Consider the following 20012-nt stretch of genomic DNA (forward strand, 5'->3'; position numbering starts at 1 on the left):
ATTTACAATTGAAAATATAAACCTCACAAATATGAAATTGATAAAAACAATTACTTGACATTTTTTCCTCGCAATCAGCAGACCCCATATGTACATTTTTGTTTGTTTTCCTCTTATTTAATATTGATATTATGTAGCTTACTGTTTTTACAGTCTATGGTACAGTTATGTTATTTTATACTTATATTGATCAAATAGAGTAAAAAAAAAAAAAAAGGATAAATAACGATTTGAAAAACAGTTTTGTCTTGTTCCTCTACGTCATCAGAAAGCGTCATTAGCAGTCGATCATCCACCGGCAGCATGAAGCGCTGGTTGCGGGCTGGTGCGACCTTGTTGGTCGGAGCCGGACTCGGGGCTTCAGTGACCCACCTCCTTAGTGTCAGAGGCGGGGAGGAAGAGCCGGACGGTGCCGGTTTACTCAGTATAATACCAGTGCTCCCGATACCGAAGGTCCAGGCCTCCGAGCTGACGGTGAGAGAAGTGTGTGTGTGTGTGTGTGTGTGTGTGTGTGTGTGTGTGTGTGTGTGTGTGTGTGTGTGTGTGTGTGTGTGTGTGTGTGTGTGTGTGTGTGTGTGTGTGTGTGTGTGTGTGTGTGTGTGTGTGTGTGTGTGTGTGTGAACCATGGTTGATTTGTTAAAATACTTTAAACATGATCTGATTTTTAAAAAATCAGTGTTTAATGTTATGTAAGTGTGTGCACGTACATTCTGGTGTAAAAACAAACAACACTTCCCCTGCTCATGTGCTCATGAAGAAACAGCTGCAAAGCCATAATACATCCTTCACACACACACACACACACACACACACACACACACATGGCTTTCAATCTGCAGCAGCGCCTTGAAATACTTCAAAGTGACATGATCAGAAGATGTTTAACTCAATCAGATAATAGTTACAGGCTATATGCTGAACAGGTCAGTTTCTTAACTTAACCACTGATAAGCCTGAACCAGGAGGGATCATCTGGCTGACACGAATTTGCCACAGTTTACAATCAGCCTTTTACAGATGATAAGCTGCCAGACTAGACTGCTGTTAAAACAGTTTTATATTCATCCAAAGCACAACACATTTAATAAAAGTTGATAAAAAATGCAAATGAACAAAATGCCACAACTTTACAATGACAGCAAACTTCACGTTTGGATAGTCTAAAATCTTTTCCCCTTCAGGGATCCCACACCTGACCAGACAGTGACTTGAGCTGTGGTCTTTACAGCAACACCCCGAACAATACAAAACAAATAACACAGCAGCATGCGAAACCCTTATTTTGGCTCTTACAATAAACTATTATAAATATTTGAATACGTGTTTCACAATTTTAGTAGCATGTGGTTTCAATGATCTGTTTTTTTCACTAATAAGTAATAAAAAAAACAGTGAACAGTGTTGACTGGAGTTTCATTCCGGTGTTTTTGTAGAAAGCAGTTTTCAGGAACAAACCTTTGTCTTATTTTGAAAGAGACTTCCTGTTTTATATACTACCTGCTGTTTATTGTTGTTCAGGTGAGTCCAGTTGGGCCAGGAGTTGTGATGAAGTATGGCTTCCCCTCTTTGGCTAACATTAAGACCAGAGAGTCCTATGTCACCTCATACGACCCCCGAACACGCACTGCATCTTGGGTAATAGAAAGGCTGAACCCTGCCACTCTGAGCGGCTCGTCAGACAGGAAATACTGCGAATTCAAAGAGGACGACAGGTAAATCTTTAGAGTCGAATAGACTTGGGGCGCTGGTGGCGCAGTGGTTAGTGCGCGAGCCCCATGTATGGAGGCTGTAGTTCTCCAAGTGGGCGGCCCAGGTTTGAATCCAGCCTGTGGCTCCCTTCCCGCATGTCATACCCCTCTCTCTCTCTCCCTCTCCCTGATTTCCAACTCTATCCACTGTCCTATCTCTCCATTAAGGGCACAAAAAGCCCCAAAAATAAATCTTTAAAAAAAGAGACGAACAGACCTGAAATTAAGTGTCTTTTAATGTGGAACATTTTTCTTCCACAGTGTGCACGGATGTCACAGAGCAACTAATGCTGACTACAAGGGAAGTGGCTTCGACAGAGGTCACCTGGCTGCTGCAGCCAATCACAAGTGGAGTCAGAAAGCCATGGAGGAGACCTTCTACCTGAGCAATGTGGCACCACAGGTAGAAGCAGTGTGTTTGTTAATGTTCATCACAACTGACTACAGGTAACATGGGGCTTCAGTCATGTGATGTGTGTGTAAACAACCCTCTCGTGGCCAGAACACCTGGCACCTGTTTCACAGAGCAACACTGAACTTGTTATTGGACTGGGCCTGAGACAGGGATCTAAGAGTTTTTAGATCCAGATCAGGTGATCTGAGTTAGTTCATTCAGTGATCTCCTGTTAGCTCATGTGTAGTTGACAAAAAATAATTATCAGTGATGCTGACAGAAGCAGATAATGTGATTAACCATGGCAACAGTAAATAACAAGCAGAACCTTCATTGTAAATATGTGTGCCGATGCAGATGCACACACCCAAAAAGAGCCCTGGTTCAAAGGTAGAAAAAAATAGTTGGCTACCTTTGTTTCATTTTATTTGGTTTGTTCACTTACTCATGATTAATCACACTTAAATCATTTGATTTTGATGAAGAGCTAGAATTCTTCTGTTACATTTAATTAGACATCTATTTATCGGCATTATTAGCTGTCACAGGGACACATATAATTTGTTGTAACAAAGATGCTAATACAGGTAAAAAGGATGAAGTTGACTGAAACTGTAATAGTAAACTCTTACAGTCATATGCAGTTTAAAATGTGTGGGAGCAGGGCCCAGTGTTGAGGTTGCGCATATTCATACTTGTTTAGAAATACATAGTTTCCATAATATTCTAACTATGATGAGTATTGCCTCAATAAACTTTATTCATATGTTTGATTTGTGTTGTTTGTTCCGAGAACCCTCACCTGAACCAGAAGACCTGGAACAATTTGGAGAAAATGTGTCGCTCTCTAACAAAGCATTACCTTAATGTCTACGTCTGCACTGGACCTCTCTACCTGCCCAGGTAAAACCTTTATTTCTACTTTTGTTGTTGTGTGGGAGGAGCTACAGTAATATTAGACAACAGTATTGTTTGTGTGTATTCCAGGCCGGAGGCTGATGGGAAACTCTATGTTCGATATCAAGTTTTGGGACAAAACCACGTTGCTGTGCCGACACACTTCTTCAAAGTGAGTCCGCTTATCTGCTGCAGAAGTGATAATGTTGAAATGACGGCTGATGAATTCACCTGTCCTGTTCCTCCACAGGTGTTGATCCTGGAGCAGGCGAATGGCAGGGGGGTGGAGCTTCGGTCTTATGTTTTACCAAATGAACCAGTAGATGAGAAGATTCCTCTGGAGCGTTTTCTGGTGCCCATAGAAACTATCGAGAGGGCATCTGGACTTTTGTTTGTCCCAAACATTATGAAGCGGACCAGCAACTTGCAGGCCATCGCTAGCAGATGAACTGCACTACCCACAATGCATTATTGCTTCACAAACTCTGTGTTTTAACGTCACTTCTCCAGCAGGATGCTTTAAATCCAAAGAGTGCAGTACTGCCATTGTGACTAAAAAAATTAAATATATGTTTAGACATTTAGATCTGTAGGATGGACTACACTTCCCACAATCCTTTTTTGTGGTAGTCTGAGAAGCCAGCATGACAGTAGGTGAAGAAATAAAAATACTGCATAATGAAATAAATTAGATATTGAAATTATTGTTGAAGGTCAAAAGTTTTCATTATGCTATATTATATTATTGTTGTAGAAATATTCATATTTTTATAATTGTCATAATTACTCATCATGAAGCTTCACTTTGTTGAGTATATGCAGTATATTTGTTCTCTCAAAGAATCAGTACATCATTTGTATTACTCCAGATTGAAAGTTTGTAGAATGATTTATTTCCTTCATGTTGTTGCTGGTTTGACATCATGTGCTGTCCATATTTGTCTAAATCTTCATGTTGGTTAAGATGCTTCAGGAATTCTCAATTATTTAAATCCTGAATAAAGAAGAAAAGAAAATCTGATTTTACATGTTACTGTAGATTAGAGTACTGTTACATTTTATACATTTTTAAAGCTGAATTCATTCATATTTAATGAAAAATTAATTATTTTTCATAGTTATAGTACTTATAGCTGTACAGACTTACGATCCTAATTCAACTTGAAACTCATCCGTTCTGAAGTTTGACCAGAAATGTGATGAAAGAAGCTGAGACGGGTAGCATTAAAAATTGTTTCATTAGAAAGTTAGAAAAACGTAAACCATCAAATTTCTGATAACATAGATACTGACAATCTACCCGTCAACCACTTGAAACCCCAATTCATTGTAGTCCAAGATAAGTCTGTCCACTGGTGAGAGACAACCAATCAGATTGCTGTTCCTTTTTCTCCCTTCGGTTCATGTCTCTACACCTATCTGCGTCCTGAACGCCTCGAGACCAGCTGACTGTTGTCCACCTCGACAAAACCTTCCTCCTCTGAGCTGAAGATGTCTGACAGCTGGAACGTGTCCTCCTGCTGCTGCGTGTTCGGCACCTCCTCTGCGCTTAACTTCTTCAGGTTCTCCTTCAGGACAGGACAGACCTTCGCATGCAGGAAGTCTACAATCTCTAAAAAAAAAAAAACAGATGAACACAAGTCCAAATGAGGAGAATGTTTACTTTGTTATGAAAATGTGTTGGTCTTAAAGTTTCATAAAGTGCAATAGAAAGATGTAGTATAACAATAATGTCACAGTACCATCACAGTTAGATAAAGTTTAACGATACAAGTTTTAAAATAACACAAACAAGTGTCACAGTAGGTTTAAGAATCAAGGTAAGACAAAGTACCACATTGTAAGATGAAGTTTGTTCAGGTATCAAAATAAGAAACTACTGCTGCATGACGGTTAAATCAAATATTCCAGTACTGACCTCCGTACGATAATCCCGTCCAGTTAGGAACTCTGGAAATTTTCAGTCGGTGGAAAGTCTTCTGAACGCACACAGGCGTCACTTTGCTGAAACACAACACCGTGCTACTTTTAGTCCAAACAGAATCACTTCTATAATCGTGTCTACTGTTACAAATTAGTCCTACAAAACAGATTTGAACATAAAACAACCTTAACTACTAGCAAAAACTAATTGAAACATGAGTTGATTTATTTGTGTTATTCACCTAATATAAAATATGTAATCATACTGCTGTTTGGAATGTCTTGCACTTACCTCTCATCTATTATTATTACTACTATTATTATTATTATGTTACTTCAGCATCTTTTGCACGACTCAACACTGCACTGTTTCTTATTTAGTCTTGTACATATTAGTCTTTGCTTATTTGTGTTGATATTTAATGTTATAATCGTACATAAGAGAGCACAGTTCACCAAAGTTAAATTCCTTGTGTGTGTAAGCATACCTGGACAATAAAGCTGATTCTGATCTATGGTGTTCAGTTATTGTCTCTGAGGAGAGCTGTGCAGAGCACCGCCGCAAAGGCAACATTACACCCAGATACATAAAGCCAGTAGGGTAAATTTCCTAACCTGAACTCTGAAAAGATGAACAGACTACTGATCTATTAAGCACTCTAGATCAGCTTACATCACACTTTAACAGGTCTAACAGTTTAACCTTTGATCTCACCCAATACTAGCAGCGACCTCATCCCAGTCGATGTCTGCCATATCATCAATATGCATGTTGTTCAACCTGAAACACACAATGAATTATCTCTAGTATTAGCAGTAGTAACGTATGTATTATAGTTAAGTTGTATTAACAGTTGCATTTGATCCCCTAACGATCTTAACGTAGATCTTACGTGGTGATAAGTTGAATTTTAGCCTGAAGTCCTTCTGATCCTCTGCTGAAGGCGCTGACACCTGGAGACAGTTTTGACTTTAAGAGGGAGAACCTGAAACACACAGACACCACACACATGAACATCCCGAGACTTTGTCAACAAGATCATCTAAACAACTGACAACTAATCACCCCTGCATCCGAAAAACACTGTGACAGCTCAAGATGTTGAATAACTACCTGAATAACTGGATACATGGACCACTTGAAATTGGACAACAGACCCTTTATTATCTAAATACCCAAACGCCTGATTTAACAACTTGGGTCTTACTATGGAAAGGGAGTCTGATTGAATTCTTGTATGTTCTGGTTCTGTTAAATAAACAGTAAAAAAAACAACTGTAATCATTTTCATGACAAAAAACCATCACATGATAGTCATTAAGTTCCAAGTTTGGTAGCTTTAACATCAGGCCACAAAGCACCTACAATATTAACATGTTCTTCTACAAAAGTATAATGTTCTTCTTTTGTCAGAACAACCACATGTCTATCTTCATTAAGGTGTTATAACAAAATAGTTGCGGTGCCAGTTAAGTTTCAGAGCCAATACTGACCACTTGAGACGACACTGGACCCAGTGTCTGGTCCCGACCTTCTGACTGATCTCGGCCCAGGGCAGGTTGTTACACAGCTGCTCTCTGCTCAAACCTGAACCCGCAGAACTCTGCTGAACCACAACCTCCAGGTGAGCCTTCAGAGCCTCCTTCAACCTTGACTCCTCCTCTGTACTCCACATACCATGACCTGCAGCTGGGAAGACACATGCAGTACAGACACAGTTACTACAGACACACAAACCAGCTTTCAGTGAGGGCTAAACTTCAGTTTACTGTTCACTGATCCATGAGTTTTAAGTAACATAGGAATTGTGTCTTAAGTGTGAATTTGATCTTGTCATTGTCAGGTCTTAACATAGGTATACATTGTTTTAGCAGGACTTAAAGGACTTAAAAAAATAAAGACAAGATTGGAGGAGACAAAGTCATGTGTGTTGGGATTTACCAATGGCGGAAAAGCGTTTCTCTAAAGCGTAGCAACTGCGGTCCATTTTCATAGCGATTATGCTCCAGTTGTTCCCATGGATCTTCTGTAACTTGATAAGAGACTTCATCTCCTCCTCTGAGAATCTGACAGAGAACATACATACAGTGTGTTACAAACTGCAGACAATGACAGAGAAGGTTCTGCAGTACGTACAGATACAGGCGATTCTGCAGCTAAATCTGAGACATGGTATATACAGGCAGTATACCAGACAGACCATAAAGAGACTTACAGGTTCTGCAGGTAACTCATAGAAGTAAAGGTAACATACAGATACATTAATAATTTTACAAACATGTTTGTGAAAACCTAATTCAAATGTTTTAACAATATTTCTTGAGGCTGTAGGGGTTGTGCAGAAGTGTGCTGTCAGATCTTGTGCAATTTGCGTGACATGTTTTTTGCCTCTGACCTTCCCATGTGGTTCTTGTCGTCAAAAATCTTCTTCGCTCTGGTGTAGACCTGATGACATGTCCGAGGGATCCCCTCAGCTGGAGAGACAAACCGACAGAAACATCGAGAGACAGACATGAACAACTACACTTAGGTCCTAGGTTATCCCTGATGATGATGATGATGATGATGATGATGATGATGATGAAGACGATGTGTGCCTACACACCAATCGTTTCCAAAAAGCGATGTTGTGCTCTCAGCTTCTTGATTTCTGCCTCCTGCCCTTTGAACCTCTTAGGAAACAGAAGCTTAACAGGTGAGCCGATGCCGATCAGAGCCTGGAAGTCTGCGATGTTCTTTGTGATCATCAGATTCTCTTCCCCAGAGCACCGCCCTCGACGCAGAGACACCCCTGGTGAAGGAGAAAAGTGCATTTTCTGTAGAAGTTGATGTGTTTGTGTTTTTAATATCATCTTAATTACGGGCCTACTTTAATACCTTGTTCATTTGAGTATTCCTTGCTATTTCCTTCAGGGCCTGATACTTTTACATCCGCAGTACTATTACTTTGCTTTTTGTTCTATTAGTACCTTGCTGTTTGAAGTTCCTGAAGCGCTGTAGATCATATCTCACCAGTCTCTTGACCTCGTCCACTGATTTCTTCCTCACATCAGGAATGAACTCCTGCAGTTCATCCAACAACGCAGAGTCGGTCCTGACAGAACAGGAAACACACTGTTAATACTGTGCTCTGACAAGGCAAAGGACAAAGGAAACACTGTGCTCCGATTGGCTGGTGGAGCAGACTTTTATCTTGTAACATTTGGACTTGAATGTTTTTTTAAATTTTTTTTTAGAGTTTTCGCTTCTACAACATTACACCTAAAACAACATTTAGGTGTATTGCCCCTATCGCCAAAAAGTAGTACAATTATTTTCTAAAAAGTTACGACATTTGGTTATGTTCGCACAGACCAACCCTTTACTAAAATGTCTTTTTTATTTATCGCTACATTAAAACGTAATATATTTCCACACTGACTCTTCAGTCCAACTTAATAATAGAAAAAAAACTCACTGATCATCTTCTTCTGCTGGTTTTTTCTTGGTTACTCCTCTTCCTCTTTCTTTCATCCTTTTAATATGCTCTTTTCTCTTCTCTTTTTTCTTCTTTTTCTTTTCCACATTTTGTCCTTCTTTTGAAATCACTGGTTGAACACTCCCAGCCTTCTTCTTCTTCTTTTTTCCCCCTTCCTTATTGGTTTTAACAGAAACCAGGGCTCCTGCCTCTGTGTTTTCTGTTTTGACCTCAGCAATGATAACCTTCTGTTTTTTATTTTTCTTCTTCTTTTCGCTTTTTGAAGTCTCTCCGTTGTCGTGCTCTGTCGTGACAGTGACAACGTTCGCCTCACTCGGCGTCTTCTTCTGTTTCTTTTTCTTCTTCTTTTCCACCACAGGTGTTTCTACAGCAACGTGCATCTCTTTCTCCCCTTGCTCCACTTCTCTTTCCTTTATTTTCTCCTTCTTCTTACTGCTCGTATCTTCCACTGCAGCAGGAGGAGGAAGATTGAGCCCTTCTTCGTCTCGCTGGTGTTTCTTCTTCTTTTTCTTTTTATCATGTTTCTCAGGTGTGTTGATGTCAACAGGTATAGGATCGTCCTGCTGACTGTCTGATCTTTTTCTCTTCCGAGAGGGGGAGGGAGAGTTTGTAGGAGGTTTCATGACGGCAGGAGGAGATGATGAAGAAGCTGCAGAACTGATGGTGATTTATTTTCTTATTTGACCTGTAGGAGAAAACAAACTCATGACTGAACGGTCACGTCCTGTTTCGCTACATTAAGCTATGATACGTTATACGATAATCTAGGTTGGACTTCTCGTGCCAAATTGCTCCAAAATTACAGTACAATGGTAAGAGTAACACATCAGAGGATCAAATATAAGTCAAATTAAAAAATAAAATGTGTTAAAGGTTGGAAAAATGGAAAAAAAAGTAATGGCAAGGAGGACGGGCGGTATATGTTTTGTTGTGAGTTGGCTGTAAATAAATAAACAATTGATTGAGAAGTTTAATGAGAACTGAAATGAAACAGCTACAAACTAAGTAACACAGAGAAAATAATAACAGGATGGACTTTAATGCCTCCACAACCTGTATATCCTACGTGCCCCAGGTCTCTGGAGACAAAAGAATAGACTGTGTTGGACTACGTTCCTCTGGCAGAGGGTTCAGTACCAAACCTCTCTCCCAAAGAAAGTTTACTTCCGACATTCTAACACGGCCCAGGGTCCCTCGAATCCTGGACAGACTCGTAATCTAGCAAACCAGGATGTCCCATTAGTCCTACACATCCAGGGGTCGTCTTTTAAGTATTTGGAGTAAAGCAGCAGCCCACCCAGTAAGAAAATTGCTTAGTTTGTTCATTTCCTGTAAAGACACTAGGTGTTCCCTGTTGTATGGTGCAAGTGTGAGAGGCAGTTGTGGTATTTTTTGGGGGGTTTGAATGTCCTGGAATTATCTAGAAATGTCAGGAGCTCATGTGTGAAAAGGGCCTTTTGTTCACCCTGAAAACATACTGTCCATGAAAGACGCTGTCAACACAGAAACATTTCACGCTTAAACACTTCAGAATCCCTATGTTGCAAAATGTTAATGATGAATTAAAATGATGATGATACCTGGATAAGAACAAATAAATGTTACACAATCATGAAGCCAGACTGTAACTGCGGCTGCCGGTGCTCACTCAGTCAAAACATTTAGTATAGCACAAACTCTTTGACACCATTTTTGTAGCCCAGCATAGTTTGTAAATGCTTTGAGTTCCCTCTGACTTAAATGCTGTATTGCCTCCTATGAAGCATCTGTAGTATTTATTTTGTGGAGGAATTTGTGCATTTTAATTTGATAAACAAAGACTGTACTCTTACTTGAAACAAGAAAATAACACTGATTGTCTTCATTTTCTTATTATTGTATAATATATAAGAATATATAAGAAATATATATAATATACCCTCCAACAGTTCATAATGACAATTGTTGTAAAAAAAAAAAAAGATAATTTAACTTTCTGTATTTGATGGTCAGTTGTTGACTGCCTGCAGATGTACACGACTACTAGGCAGCATCAAAATATGTAAAAAAAAAGAAAAAAGAAAGAAAGAAATCATAATGCCAGTTAGACAACATGGTCTTTCGGACACTTGCTTGACATATTTTTTTCTGACTGGACCTCTCCACATTGTGAGTGAATACCCATACCCCTGATATGATTAACTGCAGTGAATACATACGAAGTACCAGAGAAGATGCTCACTTTGCTTTAATCAGTTGCAGGATCGTGACTCCTGGGTAAAAATCAGAACCGACATAACCTTCTTTTTTATTTAAAACGTTTACAAATTGGTTGATACCCTTTAATTAAATATCTCACAGGGTAACCAAAGTAACCAAATGTGTCTTTTTGGCTCTGTTTCAGCTGAGCAAACACACACAAAGAATCAACACAGATTAAGTGTATCTTTAAAAGGACTAGGGAATCAGAGACTTACAAGTGTTTTAAATAAATACAAGTACTTTTTTGCTTCTCACATCAATCGACACTTACACCTGGACAACGATACAGACCAGAATCTGACCTCAGATCAGACCAAAAGAGTTCAACAGCGCAACAGAACCAGAGTGAATAGAGAGAGGAGCCGGCAGTCCGCACTCAGTTATAATCAAAACAGTAAAGCAAAGTATGGAGTTTTAAACAAGTCTAAAAGCATTTCCAGTTTACCGTGCGAATCCACTCACCTTCTCCACAGTAGCACGCGTGCTACGGAAACAACACACAGCGTGTTTACTTCCGGGATTGTAAATGCGCATGCGCGGACGCCTCAGAGTAAAACAGGGGGTGCATCCGAATTGCCGAAAGTACCTACTCAATCTGTCAGTAGTCAGTACCTACTATCCGTGCTGTATACTGTTTAGTACTTACTATTCAGTATGCGCGCACAGGAGGCAGATATTTGTTCCTACTTCGTCTGATTCATTCAGTTAGGAAGTGACGTCATTTGCGTTTACAGAACCGGCCGCATCCATTTTTTTTCAAGAGGAGTAATGCTCATATACAGTCAGGTAAACAAAACAAAAAACAATACAATGTAAATCAAGTAAAAAACAGATTAAATAACTAAATAACTTACAGTACATAAAGGAAAGTACAAATGAAAGACAGTAATATACAGAATATAAAATAAAATAAACCAATAAAGACACATTTAAATAGTGAAATCATTATTTAAATAGAGGGGGAAAGGTTTTATAATAATGCAGATATTTGTTATATTTTCTGTTGTTAATTAAAAGTAGCGATTTCAGTCGGGACTTTAACTCTAATTGATTAAATTAATCCACGCTCGTTTGTTTTGATTTGGAGGCGCATGTGAAGTGACGATTTACGTTTAACTTCGTACAGCATTGTGGGTGGTAAAATACAATTCATTTCCTGAAAGGATGCATCCGATCCATACTGCATGAAACCTGGAAGTTAGTATCCATGCTGAAATGTTCAGTATACTGAGGCGGACCCAAAAAATGCATACTGAATGACCTAGAAAGTTCAGTCTACTGAAAAGTCTGCACTGCATACTGAACTGTGGCTATTCGGAAAGGGCCAGGCTGAATTTCTATCTCCTCCCTAAACCCTGAACCCTGACCCTGGGTTTTATATATAACCTGCCCACAAAACATGTCATCTCTGTGTGCCAACACAAAAATGGTGAAAACACACATTTAACCAACCAATACAGCAGCAAATATCAAAACCCCCTATCCCTATCCTAAAATCCCATGTTTTGAGGGCAGAACCTAATTGGTGGTAGAAAGTTAGCTAGTGGTAGCTTGTGGTCAATTTACATCAGAAAATTATTGATATTCTGGAAGCCTCCTCCAATTAGTTTAACTGTATTGTACTTGTAAGAAAGGTTGTCTTACAGTGTCAAGCCAACACTTGCAATGGGGTGAGGTTTCCTGACAGTCGGGTCAGTGGGGAAAGGGTCCAGCTAAATGGCCTAATTTACAGTGGCTGGGAGATCTTCATATGGGAGAAACCCAGCATCTAAACTAAAGAAGAACTCAGGGCATACAAATCTCTTGACAAATAACATTTTCTACATTGCAGTGTAGAACACCTGAGATTTGTCAGATGGTTTTGTGTATTAAGGGACAATGTACTTCCTAGCCAGCGGCAAGGACATAAATAAGTAGAAGACGTTGTATAGATGTCCATGTTTGCTTAAACAGTTCTTCAATAACATATTTCTATAGAAATGGGGGTCATGTTGTTTTCGTGTTCGTATTCTGACATTCAACTGCACAAGACATGTTTCCCTTATACCAGGGGTCTGGCTTGCTTCTCTGTGTTTGTCTTTCCACTTGCTTCCACTGTTTTTCTGTCACCTTCATGCGCAAGCAACTGTAGCAAAGTAATTATGACATCTATTCCGAATTGGTCCATACCCCAGCTCCACCAGTCGATCCCTACTGCAGACTGGTTGCAAACTTGCAATATGTCAGCGCCTGTCATGGGTATATTCGAGGTGGCAGAGACACGCTGTCCATTTGTACACGGGTTACGGTTGTAATGATGAAAGAACTGCTCATGAATTATTTTTTAGAAGAGGGACCATCCATCATCTACTTTAGTTGCTTGATGTACTTTCAGCTGATTATTCTTGAGTACCTTTACTGAAGGTTAAGCAGTATTTCAACAAATTTCTCTGAACTTCTAAATTCTACTTCTAGTCATACCAATTACAAAATATCATTCATAGATCTGCTTCTATTAAACATACAGTGTTAGTGTGTTGAAGATGTTCATCTTTCTTTATAGATAATACATCTTTTCAATTCTATGAACTGTTTTTGTTCTTCAGTAAATACAAATAAAGTCTCAGTGTGATGAGAAATCAATTTAAGACATCAGTAAGGTATTCAAGGATGTAACTTTATCACATGTAAAGATATCTAATGATGTTAAAAACACAAAGTCTGATTCATAAACACCACAGGTTCTAGACCAATCTTTACCTGGTTAATTCAATAAGAAGTTAATAAACAGTCAGCATAATAATTCACCCCTTCAACTGAGTAACCAGCAGAGTAAAGCTAAACAGATGAAATCAAGTGGTAAAATACAAGTAATATGGGTGTTTTAAAAATAAAGAGAGGTTATGAATTTACCTTAAGTTAGACGGCCTCATATATATTAGGAAACTAGCGTCATGTTAGACAGAATTATTATTTATTTTTATAGTCTGTATAGTAATACAGTGTAATTTGCTATAACAGAGATGAATCATAGAAACACTGTCCTGATGTCTTGTTTTATGGGGAGATAACTCAGAAAATCTTTCTAATTAAACAATGTTCAATTTTACAAGATTGGCAACCATTTTATAATGAACAGTTTTAGTTTTCCATAAAGTCTATATCAGTAAATGTTCATAACAAAAGTTATTCAAACTTGACAAGTTTTTCAGATAAAGTCTTTATGTCAACAGTTTCTGTGGGCTGCCATTACTCTGTCTGGAGTCATGAATTATGTTCACTCTACAACCAAAGTGGTTCTTTCACACTGTGTGAGTCTTTAGGATGAGACAAACAAGATGAATTATCTTTCCTGTTTCATTAAAACATTAGTAAGGATGATATTTAAAATACTCTAAATCCATTGGACACATCCATAATAGACAACTACCAGTCCACAGAACTACAAACTAGGGCCAAACTTTAACTACCAGAGGTCAGGAAAAAAAACCAAGCAACAAATCATACACTTGTAAAATGGGAATCCATTCAGCCAGTCTTAATCATGTCTTCAGGGTGGGTTAGCATTCATTTTGCTGTTTGTTGTCAGAAGTGTGATCAAGGTTTCCACATCGACAGTGGCTGGTCTCGGGTGGATGGGAACACAATAACAGCTTAAAACATTCAAAATGTCCATCCAAAAACAAGATCCAAACATTTTTCTGATGTTTGAAACTTGGCAATGATGCAGGACCTGGTATTCAGTCAAACATTGTAAAAAAAAAAAAAAAAAAAACACTTTCAGACTGTTCTTCATCACTGAGGACGATGGTTAAAATGATTATGGGGAGAGGAGCCAGTGGGGTTGATGTGTGTGTCGTCCTCAGTGTGTGTCACCAGCAGTGAGGCCCTTTGCTCGTCCATTCTCCTGGACTGAACTCTCTGTATTAAACTGAAGAAATCATCCTGACCTTCAGGAAGTGTACCAACCACATCATCCAGATCAGGAAGGGAGCACCTCTGGTCCTCCATCCTGTCAGACTAGATGATGAAACATGCAGAGGGAATACGTCAGATAGGCCAGTGAAATCTCCTTGATGGACGTGTCCAGACAGTCAAGCACCATATCTCTGCCATAGACTGTATAACATATGGATGTAGTCATAATGATGTTACCCTTTGGTTTTCTGAAGAGGCGCTATGAAGCCCATTGATTGGAAATGCCATCTCCACATAACTGTCTATCAATCTAGGAATAGGCAAGAGATGGAGCTGAGACAGGCTTAACGCCTCCTGAAAACAGCTAAAGCAAGTCCACCTGTCATTTAACACAACATGCCCCCGAATATCTTCAAAATGTATGTCAGAAAAAATCACACCTCACATTTTTCTTTTTACCAACAAATAAATGAACTATTGATAGCGAAACCGTTTTGTACAAGGCTGTAAGCAACCCTCTAAATCTTTAGAAACTGTTGAAGCCTGTGCCCTGACTAACATCTCTACTTCAAACCACACCTATATGGATAACTGAAGTCTCTGAACCACTGAGTGAGTGTACTGACAGTCTGTACTGCAGTCCCTTCATATTGTAAAAGAGATTAACTATTGTTTGAAATGGGCCGCATGGATGGATACATACATATGACATGCTGGTACCTGGTAATGTATGAGCATGTAGTAGAAGTCCAGACTGGGGAGGGTAGGCTGGTCAGGGCTGCAGGCTCCACATAGACCAGCCGCTCCTTGATCAGGAAGTAAGCTAAGGCTAGCTCTCTGGTCATCTAGTCTCTGACCCTGGCACTCTAGGATCAGGTCCAACAAGGCCTCAGGCTCCTCCTGTTGGCTACTCCTACGCTACAGTGACAACACAGGTAAACAACCACAGGTTATAAAACATGACGGCATGTGTAAGAAAATATCTTATCCAAGAAGTCTACAGAAACTGAGGATGAGAAGTCAACTATGACAGTGCAAACAGTTTTCCATTCTGTTGGCACCAAAATCAACCACCTTATAATATGCATATAGAATATATAGAATATATAATATAACTACCTAAAAAGAGATATAATTCAAACTCCCTCTGGTTTTGTTGTTCTAAGATCTTTCCTAATATCCAGCTTGTTTATGTGTCACTCAAAGGCTAAAACATGTGCTCCCTTTTTTTTGTGTGTGTAAACCCCTTCCTCTCCCACCATTAGCCCTACCACTATGAAGGAGAAGAGAGAGGGCCCCACCTATTCAGAGCCACTGTATGTATAGAGGCACAATGGTGGAGTGTCGTCGCAAGAGTACAACCAAAGGAGATACAATAGACAAAATACAATAAAAAATACATTTTTGGTCTGAAAAATGAGCAGCAACCGAATTAAGATTGGGCTGCATCTCTGAATAGAGCCCTGCAGAGGACTGGCCTTAGCTCAAACTTGTTGGTTTGAGAGACTGGTGCTGAAGAGGGACATCTGAACATCTACTTTAAAAGTTAGATATTATACCTTAAGACTCTTAACACTTTGAAAAACAAGAATAACCCCCCCCAAAAAAATCAAATATTCAGCACTTTGACTTTTTACTTGTGTTAAAATAGGAAAGACTTAAACAAGTTTTACAGCAATATGTGATAGTTACCTTGCTCCTGGAATTTGTGGTTCTTGTCTTGGAGCTCAGAGCAGAGCTAAGGCTCTGACCCCGGGGTCTGGTTGAGCTGCCTTCAGGACGAGGACTGGACACAGAAGTCATAAGACTTACGAGGGACCTAAGGGGTGAGGTTGAGGCTGAGGTTCTGCTGCTAAGTGGAGACTGAGGGTGGGGATCAGCCCTGGTGTTGCTGGGACTGTGATATCCTGGTTTAGCCTCCAGGCTGCCATTATGGTGGGGCCGTGGAGAGCTTTTGGATCCCGTCCCCCTGATACTCCCATTCTGATGAGAAGGTGAAGACAGGGAGGGCACACCTGAGAGTTTTTTGTCAGCCATGATGGAGCTGTGGAAGTGTTGGCGGGGATATGATCCTTGTTCTCATCAGTGGGAATGGCTAAACATGGAAAGGGAGTGAAAAGAGCAGGAAGTGAGATAATGATGCAGCTGCAGTCAGAGTTTAGGCTGAGTTACAAAATCTGCACTGTCACATCTGAAATGTAAATGATTGCTATCATTTAAGTCTTGGGAAGTCTGTAGCCTATGTTCACCCTCTTAAAGTCTGCAGAAAGTCTGCTTGAGACATTTGAGGACTGGATGAACATATGATGCAGACTGCCATGAAGGTTATAGGGAGAACACCTGAACACCTCTTCCCCCAGTCAATATGTGAGCAGTCTGTTTTCAGACAACCACGGACATAGTTGTCTGACCCATTTGAACTCTTTAAGTATGAGCTCAACGATCATCAGTCCCCAATGCAAACTGTTTATAAAACGTGTTTGTGCCCTCTTCAATTCATATTTCCACAATGTTCTTGAGGCTGCATGGTTTTTGCAATAACAGCATGTTGTTCTCTTTTTTTCTGCCTCTGATAACTGAAAACTCTTCTGTCAGTGTTCCTCACAGTGTGAGAAAAACAAGGAGACCAAATCAAAACCTGCCTAAAACAGAGCGAACACATTCTAAACGAGTCTGCTTTAGACAGTCCAGCTTAAAGTAGACCAGCTTTGGTCTGCTTTTTTCAGCTTCGGCAAAAGTAGGTCAAAAACAACACAAAACCACAGAGTGTCTAATCACATTTACAACACAAAAGACACCCACAAACTCACTAACACACACCCACACACACATGAATGCCTTAATGAACAGTGTCAATGCGTTCGTGTCTTATAAAGGTTCATTCAGTAAAATATGGGTCTTTAGCATCATCTACTGGTCGTCACAGAAAATTAAACACAGTCAGTTACAGTGACCACACCAACAGAAGTTCAGAGGGTACAACATTTAAGAGCATAATTCAGCAATTCATTATCAAACAGTATTTATCTTCATTAAGTTTCAGTGTGTCACGTTTTCCTCTGCAGAGTAGATGAAACAAACATAACAAAAACTGTTTATCTCAACAGTTCAAATGTATCATACACTGATGAATCAAACAGTTTGGATAAAGTGATTAATTAAACAGTTTAAATTAAAGTGTATGTCTGAGTTACTTCACCTCATCATCAAAAAGTTTTCTTCAACTTCTTCTTTCTGCCCAGTGTTCACCACATCTCCTTTTTCTTCTGTTTCAGTCTTTCCTTCATCTGGTTCCTTCGTCCCACAGTTTGAAATCTGTTCATCCACTGCTCCATATGCGCATGCACTGTAACACACATGCATGCACAAACACCATACACACACAGACACGCGCACACACACACACACACACACACACACACACACACACACACACACACACACACACACACACACACACACACACACAAACAAACACACACACCCACTCTGACACAATGAAAAAGAGAGAGGGCAAACTCCCTCTCCGGGCTTACATCACGGTTACTATAACAACCAAAGAGAGGCTTCATCCCGCCTCCAAAAGACACACACACAAACACACACACACACACACACACACACACACACACACACACACACACACACACACACACACACACACACACACACACACACACACACACACACATTCCTACATTGTCGAGATCCATTCATTCGAACCCAGAGAATGCTGCTCTGTGGCTGTGGGCCTCTCTCTCTTCTCTCTCTGTCTCCCTCTCATTCTCTCTCTCTCGCTCTCTCACACACACATACATACACACACACTGATTGGTGTATACTCAAGTCTTAAGTCATCGTTTTGCATCAAACAATATCATCAGGTTTAATGGTGACTGTGCAAACTAAATCAACATGATTAAAATAAATACACCTAATCAATACAGAAATAACTTTTTATTAATACATTTAGACAAACAAACATTAAAGCTACAGATTATTTTAACACACACTGTAGTTCTGTCTTTTGTTTAGTCTGAATTCCTGTCTGTTGTGTTATGTTGTGTAGCTCAAGCTCAGTCTGATAGTTTCTGGTTCTGTTCTGTCACAAGCTCAGTCTGTAGTTCTGTCACAAACTCAGTCTGATAGTTTCTGGTTCAGTCTGTAGTTCTGCCTCAAGCTCAGTCTGATAGTTTCTGGTTCAGTCTGTAGTTCTGCCTCAAGCTTAGTCTGTCAGTTTCTGGTTTAGTCTGTAGTTCTGTCTCAAGCTCAGTCCGTCAGTTTCTGGTTCAGTCAGTAGTTCTGTCTCAAGCTCAGTCTGATAGTTTCTGGTTCTGTCTGTAGTTCTGTCTCAAGCTCAGTCCGTCAGTTTCTGGTTCAGTCAGTAGTTCTGTCTCAAGCTCAGTCTGATAGTTTCTGGTTCTGTCTGTAGTTCTGTATCAAGCTTAGTCTGTCAGTTTCTGGTTCAGTCTGTAGTTCTGTCTCAAGCTCAGTCCGTCAGTTTCTGGTTTAGTCTGTAGTTCTGTCTCAAGCTCAGTCCGTCAGTTTCTGGTTTAGTCTGTAGTTCTGTCTCAAGCTCAGTCCGTCAGTTTCTGGTTTAGTCTGTAGTTCTGTCTCAAGCTTAGTCTGTCAGTTTCTGGTTCAGTCTGTAGTTCTGTCTCAAGCTTAGTCTGTCAGTTTCTGGTTCAGTCTGTAGTTCTGTATCAAGCTCAGTCTGTCAGTTTCTGGTTTAGTCTGTAGTTCTGTCTCAAGCTCAGTCCGTCAGTTTCTGGTTTAGTCTGTAGTTCTGTCTCAAGCTCAGTCCGTCAGTTTCTGGTTTAGTCTGTAGTTCTGTCTCAAGCTCAGTCTGTCAGTTTCTGGTTTAGTCTGTAGTTCTGTCTCAAGCTTAGTCTGTCAGTTTCCGGTTTCAGTCTGTAGTTCTGTCTCAAGCTCAGTCCGTCAGTTTCTGGTTCAGTCTGTAGTTCTGTCTCAAGCTTAGTCTGTCAGTTTCTGGTTCAGTCTGTAGTTCTGTATCAAGCTCAGTCTGTCAGTTTCTGGTTCAGTCTGTAGTTCTGTCTCAAGCTTAGTCTGTCAGTTTCTGGTTCAGTCTGTAGTTCTGTATCAAACTCAGTCTGTCAGTTTCTGGTTCAGTCTGTAGTTCTGTATCAAGCTCAGTCTGTCAGTTTCTGGTTCAGTCTGTAGTTCTGTATCAAACTCAGTCTGTCAGTTTCTGGTTCAGTCTGTAGTTCTGTATCAAGCTTAGTCTGTCAGTTTCTGGTTCAGTCTGTAGTTCTGTATCAAGCTCAGTCTGTCAGTTTCTGGTTTAGTCTGTAGTTCTGTCTCAAGCTCAGTCCGTCAGTTTCTGGTTTAGTCTGTAGTTCTGTCTCAAGCTCAGTCCGTCAGTTTCTGGTTTAGTCTGTAGTTCTGTCTCAAGCTCAGTCTGTCAGTTTCTGG

The 20012-nt window shown here is 39.9% G+C and overlaps 3 protein-coding genes across 3 annotated transcripts; 1 reads left to right on the forward strand and 2 right to left on the reverse strand.

Moving 5' to 3' along the window:
• The first annotated feature begins 270 nt into the window (after positions 1-270).
• Positions 271-3743, forward strand: endog (endonuclease G). The gene is made up of 6 exons (XM_061038229.1): positions 271-474; positions 1519-1712; positions 2010-2151; positions 2936-3045; positions 3130-3211; positions 3290-3743. Exons 1-6 carry the CDS (start codon positions 304-306, stop codon positions 3485-3487), a joined length of 897 nt encoding a protein of 298 aa, XP_060894212.1. The 5' UTR covers positions 271-303; the 3' UTR covers positions 3488-3743.
• A 515-nt stretch (positions 3744-4258) lies between these two features.
• Positions 4259-11266, reverse strand: LOC132974275 (transcription termination factor 1-like). Its single transcript, XM_061038199.1, has 11 exons — positions 11145-11266; positions 8421-9126; positions 7933-8057; positions 7569-7754; positions 7359-7437; positions 6905-7029; positions 6457-6652; positions 5856-5948; positions 5678-5743; positions 4958-5043; positions 4259-4651 (listed from the first exon to the last, which is right to left on the reverse strand). Exons 2-11 carry the CDS (start codon positions 9062-9064, stop codon positions 4455-4457), a joined length of 1797 nt encoding a protein of 598 aa, XP_060894182.1. The 5' UTR covers positions 9065-9126; positions 11145-11266; the 3' UTR covers positions 4259-4454.
• A 2051-nt stretch (positions 11267-13317) lies between these two features.
• gpsm1a (G protein signaling modulator 1a) lies at positions 13318-18084 on the reverse strand. The gene is made up of 4 exons (XM_061038231.1): positions 17779-18084; positions 16272-16674; positions 15300-15497; positions 13318-14681 (listed from the first exon to the last, which is right to left on the reverse strand). Exons 2-4 carry the CDS (start codon positions 16614-16616, stop codon positions 14457-14459), a joined length of 768 nt encoding a protein of 255 aa, XP_060894214.1. The 5' UTR covers positions 16617-16674; positions 17779-18084; the 3' UTR covers positions 13318-14456.
• Positions 18085-20012: the final 1928 nt, after the last annotated feature.

This window comes from Labrus mixtus, chromosome 5 (assembly GCF_963584025.1).
Source record: "Labrus mixtus chromosome 5, fLabMix1.1, whole genome shotgun sequence".
Taxonomy (NCBI): Eukaryota; Metazoa; Chordata; class Actinopteri; order Labriformes; family Labridae; genus Labrus; species Labrus mixtus.

Excerpts from the sequence above, each read along its gene's own strand:
- endog (XM_061038229.1), top strand. The coding sequence starts at position 304 with ATGAAGCGCTGGTTGCGGGCTGGTGCGACCTTGTTGGTCGGAGCCGGA. Across the intron at positions 475-1,518 it reads TCCAGGCCTCCGAGCTGACG|GTGAGTCCAGTTGGGCCAGG; the intron begins GTGAGAGAAGTG and ends ATTGTTGTTCAG. Across the intron at positions 1,713-2,009 it reads GAATTCAAAGAGGACGACAG|TGTGCACGGATGTCACAGAG; the intron begins GTAAATCTTTAG and ends TTTCTTCCACAG.
- LOC132974275 (XM_061038199.1), bottom strand. The coding sequence starts at position 9,064 with ATGAAACCTCCTACAAACTCTCCCTCCCCCTCTCGGAAGAGAAAAAGA. Across the intron at positions 7,438-7,568 it reads TCGCTTTTTGGAAACGATTG|CTGAGGGGATCCCTCGGACA; the intron begins GTGTGTAGGCAC and ends TTGTCTCTCCAG. Across the intron at positions 6,653-6,904 it reads GAAACGCTTTTCCGCCATTG|CTGCAGGTCATGGTATGTGG; the intron begins GTAAATCCCAAC and ends GTGTCTTCCCAG.
- gpsm1a (XM_061038231.1), bottom strand. The coding sequence starts at position 16,616 with ATGGCTGACAAAAAACTCTCAGGTGTGCCCTCCCTGTCTTCACCTTCT. Across the intron at positions 15,498-16,271 it reads CCACAAATTCCAGGAGCAAG|CGTAGGAGTAGCCAACAGGA; the intron begins GTAACTATCACA and ends TTGTCACTGTAG. Across the intron at positions 14,682-15,299 it reads ACATGCTCATACATTACCAG|TCTGACAGGATGGAGGACCA; the intron begins GTACCAGCATGT and ends TTCATCATCTAG.